This window comes from Melozone crissalis, unplaced genomic scaffold (assembly GCF_028551555.1).
Source record: "Melozone crissalis strain CALT ecotype California unplaced genomic scaffold, PUWL_Pcris_2 ptg000061l_1, whole genome shotgun sequence".
Classification (NCBI taxonomy): Eukaryota; Metazoa; Chordata; class Aves; order Passeriformes; family Passerellidae; genus Melozone; species Melozone crissalis.
This window is the reverse complement of record NW_026535839.1, coordinates 6386929-6396081: the sequence shown is the minus strand read 5'-3', so window position 1 is coordinate 6396081 and position 9153 is coordinate 6386929. Positions and strand designations below refer to the sequence as shown.

General features: G+C 56.8%; 1 protein-coding gene across 1 annotated transcript; it reads left to right on the top strand.

Moving 5' to 3' along the window:
- The first annotated feature begins 3944 nt into the window (after positions 1–3944).
- Positions 3945–8835, top strand: GM2A (ganglioside GM2 activator). Its single transcript, XM_054287930.1, has 4 exons — positions 3945–4215; positions 6062–6214; positions 7057–7239; positions 7353–8835. The coding sequence occupies exons 1-4, from the start codon at positions 4099–4101 to the stop codon at positions 7506–7508; spliced, it is 609 nt and encodes a 202-aa protein (XP_054143905.1). The 5' UTR covers positions 3945–4098; the 3' UTR covers positions 7509–8835.
- Positions 8836–9153: the final 318 nt, after the last annotated feature.

Sequence of the window (9153 nt, the reverse complement as noted above, 5' to 3'; positions counted from 1 at the left end):
AAGGTAGGTTCTTCCAAATGTTTTTATTTTGATTTTATTTTTAAAGTACTTTTTAAAAATTATTATTTTTATACATTCCTGAATGACCACACATTGTGACCTGAAAACCCATTGGTGCTACCCAGAACTGCTGAAATTGGAGTGTTTGAACCTGGTCACGAGGCCATGCCTGTATGGAAACATTGCAAGTTTTTTGTCAACAAGTTTCTATTCTGACATTTTCCAAATATCCCCTGGGAGAAGTCCAAGCAGCCCGCGGCTCTGGGGATGCCAACACCTTGGCATTTTGCCTGGGCAGCGAGGGAGGAGTGGAGGTGCCTGGTTGTCCTGTCACGTTCGGCTTGGAGGTGTTTTTCTTGCCCTGGTAACCCTGGCACAGGAGGAAATTGTGAAACACCACTTGGATGGGAGGGTGGGGAAGGTGAGGGGCAGGCCCACGATGCCCCAAGTCTCCAGGGGACTGGTGGGACCAGTTGCCTGCGTCCGCTTGGGTGGCTGCTGCCAAACCTGAGTGAAATTTTGTGAGTCACAGAAGCTTCTGGCATCTGCTCCCACTGCTCAGAAACCACCGAGAGCTCTCAGTTCTTATCTCTCCCAGCACTTCAGAGTGGAGCAAGTCTCCTTCCCTGCATGAGAGTACTTATTTGGGCTGAGTAGATCGTTTGTGGGATAAAAGCGCAAGGTGCTGTTCTCCACCTCTCCAGGGTTAATTAAAAATCCTGGTCCAGACTTCAGAGACTGAAGGCCTACAGGGGCAAGCACAAAGCACATGCAGATTTCCAGGCTGAATTTACATCGCTGGGGCCGCTGGGGCCGTGGCTGGGAAGAGAAGCAACTGTGTGGGCAGCTGATGAGGAGCCTGTCCAACTGCCATCACATCTTGCTGGTGCACAAAAGGCCAGTAGTTTGCACATGTGCTGGTGGAAATTTCAGCTTTTTACTGTGGGGTGCTGAGGGGGTGCTGGGGGACGCCCCCGTGCTACAAAGTGGGGCTCCTGGTAGGATTTTTCATGACGATGGTGGAGAAAAAACAGTTTGGTCACATCAGGTTAAGGCAGAGCTGGGGCTTGGGGATGTGCCTGTGCAGCAAGGCCAGCTGCAGCACCCCCATCCCCAGATCCCCAGCCTCTGCTGCAGGCTCTGCTGTGACAGCCCTGTGCTTCTAGATTGCTGCCTTTTGGCTGCCCAGACCATGTTATATCCTTCCTTCAGCCTGTGGGTGCACTTGTGAGGCTGCCTGCCAAAAGCCCTGCCTGTGCTACCCCAAACCTCTCTTATCCTAGCTTGATTTTAGTAATTCCTCAGTTTCTCCAATCTTTCCTGTGGAAACTGCACGGGATATGTGCCTGCCAGACTGGTCTTTCATCTCAGCCCTGCTTTATCCTCCTCTGCCCCAATACACTGAAAACTTGCTCCCTTTTCAGGGCAGCACTTTTAACAGCCAGAAATTGTTCTGTTCAGCTGCTTTTAAGCAAAGCAGGGGCTTTCCATGGCATTGTAGGGGTAACCAGAGCACCCTGGGGATCCGGGGAGCAGAAGGGCCTGGAGACTGCATGAGGCAGGCTGGAGAAAAAGGGGACTGTGGGAGCGAGGGAATTTCAAGCCATGCAAAGACAGGAAAATGAGTCCAGGAAAGCAGAGGTTGTGTGGTGCCCCCACCTGAGGCAGCTTCAGCTCATTTTGAAGTTTGCTCTGATGTCTTTTTTTGGTGTTATCTTGATCTCTCCCCAGGAATGACAGCAGCTGGAGACATCTCCAGGGCTTTGTCTAGAAAAGTGAGACAAGGAGGCTTTCTCACATGCTCGGCTGAATTGCCGCAAATGGGATAACAGCTGGAAAGTCGAGGTAATTTGTACCAATGGTCATTTAAAATGTTTGCCAAAGCTTTTGGATAAGAAAAGCATTTGTGCAAACTGTTGAAATGTCTCTTGTGGCTCTCTCTCTGGTTCTAGCTGGTAAGGACTGGGCACAACAGGATGGGTACAAGGCAGTGTCAGTGCCAGCCTGGCATGGTCTGTTTGCAGAGTGGTTCTGTGAGTGCAGATGGGGTAATTATTTTTTTTTTCTTGTTTGTATGTCTTATTTTCAGAAACCTAGTCTGGAAAAATAAAAAAAAAGAGAGGTGGAAGATATTTTGCTGGAAGGTTTTTGGGTGATGAGCTGGCATGTGGTGATGCCTGATGGGTCCTGGTAGAGCTGCAGCCCAAGCAAGGGACAGAGTGGTCGTGGTTAAACCCTGCTCATCATTTCCCATCTGTTTGCTTTTGTAAATGAGAGGTAATGATGTTCTGGCTGCTTTTCTTCAATGCAAATCTGAGGTGTTTAACCAGGTCTGCTGAGACCTCGTGACTCAATTTTGCATGGGTGAGATAGCTGAAAAAACTGTTTGAATTGGAGAAGTTCTCACATGTGTTTGAGCCCCAAAAAAGTCACAGGCTCTTTTAGTGGGGATTTAGGTCACACATGATTCTGCCTTGAGGTAGTGAAACGATTTCAAGTCGTTCCTGTCCCTGCCTGTGCTTTTCCAAGCAAAAAGATGTGGGTTAACCTGTTCTCGCAGTCCTTTATTCTCTTTTTACCCCCATGGCAAAATGAAGTGGAAAAGGATGGGAAAGGGAAGTGAAACCTTCACTCACAATGGCCGTGAGAAGCAGAAAAGCATACGATACCAGTGGCTTGAGGTGAGGGGCTCTGCTCCCCTCCCAGCCCGAAACACAATGCTCCTTCTGTGTCCCCATGCATCCCTATCCTTATCCCTGTCCTCCGGCTGCTCCAGGGCCTCAAAGTGAAAGCTAATCCCAGGGGATAACTTTCCGCTCCGCTCCCGGCTGGGAGGTGCGGGCTATTTATGCCTCACCCTGGAGCCTCGGCAGTGGATCGGCGGCGCAGTTGTCGCTGCGGGCTCGGGGTGGGCAGCAGCGCCCAGCGCGTCCCCTGCCTGCTCCCACGCCCTGCCGCACGCTGCCGCCCGGCCTCGCTGCTAAATAAGGACGGAAGGCTAAAAATAGAGCTGAGACGGGGCTTTGGACAAGGCAGGCAACCCTTCCCAGGGCTGGGAGCAATATGGGGAGGCCAAGCAGCGTCCGTGTGCAAGGGAGAGCAGAGCTGAATGTGGGGAAGGGTCTCACAAGTGGCTCCTGACCGTGCTGTGGCAGGGGGGGAGGGCTGAGACCTGCCACATTTGTGTCATGTGTGCTCAGCTGGCTCAGTCCCCTCCGCAGGATAAAAGCATCTGTCCACCAAAATACATGGGAAAATCCATGCTGCTGTGCCACTCCTGATGGAGGGCTACCCGTGTCACCATTCCAGCATGATGGGGGTGCCTGGGGCAGCTTTGTCTGGAAAATGATCCACAAAACGGGGGGTAGGAAAGGAAGAGGGGATGATAAATCCAGCAATTTACATAGATGGGGAGTAGGGGTGCTGTGGCAAACTGCCCAGTCAGGGGCTACCCGATGCCAGCGTCCCCTCCCCCCTGCTCACACACATCGGGTGTGAGGGTCTCAAATATCTGAAATATCTCAGATATCTCTGCTCTTCAGCTGCCGCCTGCCCTGTGCCGAGCGCGGGGGGAGCTTGGGGGTCCCGGGTACCGCCCAGAGGGTACCGACCCTCGCACAGCCGGGGCACCCCCGAGCGGGATGTGCGGAGAGCCGCAGCCCGGGGTGGAGGGGTGGGTGGTGGGGAGGTGGTCGTGCTTCCCCCATGGCGGCGGCGTGATGTGTGTGCCCCGGCGGGGTGGGTGCAGCTCCCGCCCCCCCGCTCCAAATGCCGGCTCTGGGATCTTGGGAAAGCGGCGCTTCCCGTCCCAGCATCCCTGCGAGTCCAGTCCTGCGCTTGGCAGCGAAACCGGGGAAGGGAGGGGGGAATAAAAAGAGCAAAAGGGGAAGGGAAAATGTGAGCGTCCTCGGGGGAGGGAGTGGCATCGGGCGGTGGTGGGCCGGGCTCCGAGAGAGGGCTCGTCCCCTCTGCTCGGGGCTTCAAAGACCGGCCGCTGCCCGCCCGGTCCCGCCGAGGTGCCTGCCCTCCTGTCGGCTCCCCACCGCTCGGAGCAGCTCCCGGACTCATCCCGGCCCGTTCCCGGCGCATTCCCGGAGCATGCTGTGCGCGGGGCTGGCGCTGGCGCTGTGCGCGCTGCAGCTCGTCCCGGCCGCGCTGGCCGGGCCGCAGCCGCCGCTGCTGGTGGAGCGCAGCGGGGCCCGGCGGCTCAGCAAGGTGAGCGGGGGCCCCGCAGCCCTCGGGCTGCCGGAGGGGACTCGGCGGGGCGGAGAGGGGTGAGACTCCGTCATCCCGCTGGGATTGCAGGAGACCAGGAGCTTTTCCTATCCCGCTGGTGGGTGCGTGTTTGTGCCTGGGCAGGGGAGTGGGTCCATGGACCCCTGGAGCTTTTCCCATCCGGTCAGGGTGGAAGATCGCTGGTGTTTGTGGCTGGGCAGGGGAGTGGGTCCATGGAGCCCCGGAGCCCCGCAGCCCCCCGCTTCTGGGAGCAATGCTGGAGGTTGGAGGCAGCTCGGAGCAGGAGGGATCCAGTGTTTATAAACACTTCTCAACGCTGAAACCCAGCGGCCTCTTCGTTCGGCTGATCGTATCCCGGCTCTCATTTTGCTGCTCCATGAATCTTTTCCAGCCCAGGTTCTTCTTCCCTATTCCCACGGAGTTCTGTGTCTGGCTCATTAACACGCGCTGATTAAGACACAGCCAGTTACTACGCGTAACTCTCACGCGGTGTGAAGGGAAATATCGCAATTTATTTTCCAGGATTCCTGCGCTTGCCCGAGGGAAGGGGGAACCGGTTGGGAAGGCTGCAGGGGGCTCGGCGGGCAGCATTCTGCAGCCACACACTGATGCTCAGCTCGCTGGAGCCTCTTTGCCCGCAGACTCTGGGGCTGGGGGCTCGCAGCTCTTGCTTAGTGTCGGGGTGCAGTCTACCCTTGTCCCGGCTTGTCCTGAGCCCTGTGTCCTGCCCTGGGCTGCTCCCGGCGGGCGAGCGGGATGTGGGATGGGCTGCTCGGCTGCGTGGGCTGCGCTGTGCCCGCTGGGGCTGCCGTGTGGCACCAGGCAATACAGCCTCCACCGGTTCTGCGGCTGCGAGCAGGCAGGAGAGCCCCGCGTCATGCTGTGGGGACACGGGATGCTCCAGCCAAACCTGCTCTGGGAGGGAGCTGGGGCTGGTCTCTGCCATTTGCCTCTGGCAGGCTCAGAAGTGGCTGTTCCAGACAAGTCTTGCTAGCCCTCTACCTTTGAACCAAAGTGTCTTTACTGGTGGTGGCTGGAGAGGTTGGTGGGACTTGTAGGGAACAGGGGAGATGTCCCAGAGTGACTCTTAACTCAGACCAGACACATAAGTGATGTCTCTCATTCGGGTAACATTTCCTTATGTGTGGATTTTCATTATCACATTAGGGCAATGCTGCTTCTTTGGCTCAGTTGTACTCTGGATCAGGATTTGTACTCATTTGTAGCTCAGGGCCAGGCTCCTGGGGTGCATCAGGCAGAGGATGAGCACAGACACTCATCTGGTCCCTGAGTGTGATTCTTGCTCCTATGAGGAACTAGGTGGTGGAGCTGGTGGATGAGGGCTCACAAAGCAGGGCTGGTCCTGGATGAGGTGGGAGGCTGTGCCAACCTCACTGCCCCTCCAAGGGGATCCCCCCACACCCCTGCCCAGCATGGACAGTGCAGCCACCACCTGGTCCCAGCTTGCTCTGACCTGTCCTTACACACCTTGCTTGGTGCCGTTGGCATGATGGATGCATCTTGCCTTGGTCACACGTCAGGTGTTTGGAGGCAGAGCTGAGGCAAGTTTGGAAATTGCAGTCTGGTAATGCTCTTTGGGTGTAAAGTACATGCAGAGGCACATGGACAGAGGGTTCTGCAATGTCCTCAGTCTTGGAGAGCTGGGAGTTCAAGAACTGGCATTTGAAGGGGCTGAAGGTAATTTTCTGGCTCTTTGTGAGCAGATGTTTGGCAGGGGTCAGAGGGGCAGCTCTGGATAAACCTCCTGCAAACACAAGGCAAGGCTTGCCCCGCTTCTAACTCCTCCTGTCCCTCGGTGCTGCAGGTTGGTGGCTTTGCTTGGGAGAACTGTGGTGACAAGAGGGACCCCGTGGTGCTGCAGAGCCTCTCTGTGGCACCCGACCCCATCAGCATCCCGGGGAGCCTGCGTGTCAGCGCGGCGGTCAAGAGTGGCAAGACCATGGGCTCCCCTCTGAAGGTAAGTGCCAGATGTCCCTCTGTGTGGTGAGGGAGGGCAGAGCTTCCCCAAACCACTGGCAGCTGGGAAATGGGTGCAGGAATGAGCAGCCCTTGGGGAGTGAGGTGCAGAGAGGTGCGGGGCTGAGCACACTGGGCTTTGTAAGCCAGAACAGGGCAGTGGGCATGGGGAGACTTGTGTTGGGAGCAGACAGTTCAGCTGGAGCCTCCCAACCTTGTTCCTAGGGCAGAAACCACCTGAGTTGTTTCATGTCCTGGGGATGTATTGGCTCCAGGAGGGAAGTGAAACCCAAGTGCTGTGGGTGCTTCTGGATGTCACTGCAGCACTTGTTTTTCAGCAGCCAACCCAGCTGCTCCCTCCAAGGACATGGCACAGCACTGCTCTGGGAGCCCTGGGCCATGCCAGCTGCCCTGCAACACTTTTGGGGAGTTTTTTGGAATGAGACAGAACATGTCTCTTGTCTAGGGTGCATGGGCTGTCTTGAGCAATGCTATGGTGTCTGTTTGGGCCTAGGACTGTGGGGTGAGTGCTAGGGGAGTGAGGAGCCAGAGCTGCAGGATGGGAGCACCCTGGGAGTTTTGGGACAGGCAGAAGAGAGGGGAAGCAGGTGGGGATGTGAGGTGTGGGGTGGTGTTAGCTTAAGGGGTCAAACTGAGGTTGGAGGAACAGAAGCTGCAGGTTGAGAGGAACTGAAAGCCAGGAGGGGGAGGCAGGAGGGGGGTTTAGTGACCACATGGACATCCCAAGGATTGCATGATCAGGAGCTGAGGGAGTTGAGCTGGCTGGTGAGGAGCTGTGGGTGCCCCTGCTGGTTGTGCTGGTGCTGAACACCTTCCCTCCAGGCAGCGCTGGTGGTAGAGAAGGCACTGGGTGACCTCTGGATCCAGCTGCCCTGCATTGACCAGCTGGGCAGCTGCACCTACAACGACGTCTGCAGCATTCTGGATGAGCTCATCCCACCTGGCACGCCCTGCCCGGAGCCCCTGCTGACCTACGGCATCCCCTGCCACTGCCCCTTCAAAGCGGTACGGCCGCGCCCCGCGGTGACACTGGCACTGCCACTGGGTGCCACTGTGCCCTCTGGTGCTGGGCTGGCCTTCTGGCTGACCTCTTGTCTGTCTGTCCCCTCTCTCCACAGGGCTCCTACTCCTTGCCAGCCAGCGATTTTGACGTGCCCGATGTGGAGCTCCCTTCCTGGATGACCAACGGCAACTACCGCGTGCGGGTGGTGGTCAGCAATGGCGGGGAGGAGCTCAGCTGTGTCAAACTGGCCTTCTCCCTGCACTCCCACTGAGGGGTGGGACACTGGCCCTCATATCCCCTCCAGCTTGGTCCCCTGTCCCATCCCATCCTGTGCCAACCCATCCCTGTGAGGTCCTTCCCTCCTGCTGTCAGGAGGAGGCACCTCCTGTCCCCCCCAGTGCCTCCTTCCCTGCTGCATCCAGAGAGGCCCCTTTGGCTGTTCTGCTGTCCCCAAACCCATCACCAGGGTGTCTCCTGCCTGGACAGGGTGGCCTTGGAGCCTAACTCCAGCATGACCTGGGGTTGTTATTTTTTATCCAATTTCTTTTTTTTTTTTTTCTTATTCCTATCAGGGCAATTTTAGACTAAAACATTCCAGAGAAAAGCAGTATTTCTTGGAGCAGTCCGTGGGGATGAGGTGGTGTTTGGGAGTGCTGGGGCAGGCTAGAGGGATGCAGCACTAGTTGCAGGGCGTGTTCCTGCTTCCCACCATCTCTGGCCAGAGCACAGGGCTGTTTTGCAGAAGTGTCCCTACCCCACACAGCAGCTTTGAACCTGCTGTTGCTACATCCCTGTCCTGCATGGGGAACCAGCTTAGTGGCACAAGGCACCTGTGAAAGGCACCTCGCCATGCTCCTCCTGTGGCAAACAGGAACACCTGAGGATGGAAACCACCTGAGCCCCACATGGGCATTCCCACTTAGGGGGGGACCAAGAGGCTGGTGACTCCCAGCAGCAGAAGAGGTTGTTGGTTGATGGCTGTGCTCACTCCAGAGGGGGACACAAGGCTGTGATGCACTGCTGGGGCACAGCCTGGCTGAGGACCAGTCACATTCATCTCATTTTTCCTCTGAGAGTGAGCCAAGGCAGGATGCTGCACTGGGACTGTCCTTCCCCTGTGCTGGCAGAGGCACCCAAACACAGCAGCATCCTGAACATGGGATAACTGGGAGATGACCATGAAATCCACCAGCCTAGATCCTATTTTGGGGTGTCCTGGCTGTGGCTGGGGACTGTCATGTGGGCAGGCAGAGTCCTTCTTGCTGCAGCTTTGGGCAGGGTGTGAGCCTGTCATCACTGCCCTGTGCCAGGTGCCACCAGCCACCCACATCCCTTGCTGTCCCTGCCTGCTTGTGTTTTGTAGCCTCTCGACAGGGCTGGTCTTCTACAAGCACTTTATAGGCCTTAACTGCTGCGGGTGTTCCTCCACCACGCAGATGTGCTCCCACTGCCTTTCTGTGCCCTCCACTCGCTTTGTTTCACCCTCTGGTTTTGCCTGGAGAAACACTAACCCTCTGCCCCTGCTCCCCTTCAGTGCCACGGCGGCAACCTCCTTTTGGGCAGGTTCTGCAGGTTCTTAATAAATCTTTTTACCAGGACGTGGAGCTGGTGCCTCTTGTTGCTGGGGGTGACCTGGAGGTGACATTTCTTTCGCTGGGAATAGTGTGGATGTGGGTGTGAGCTGGGGGAAGTGGAGGTGCTGTGGTGGGGACAGCAGTGGAGGATACTGTGGCCAGTGGAGCTGAGCAGCCCTGGGGGCAGTTCCTGTGTGAGGAGCAGGGATCTGCAAACGCTGCTTTGTGATGTGGGGACACAGGGACACAGCCATGGCCCAAGGAGCCACAGCTCATGCTGGGGGGCTTTGAGGGTGTCACACATTTGGGTGACCTTCTTTAACCCTGACACCTGCATGGCTC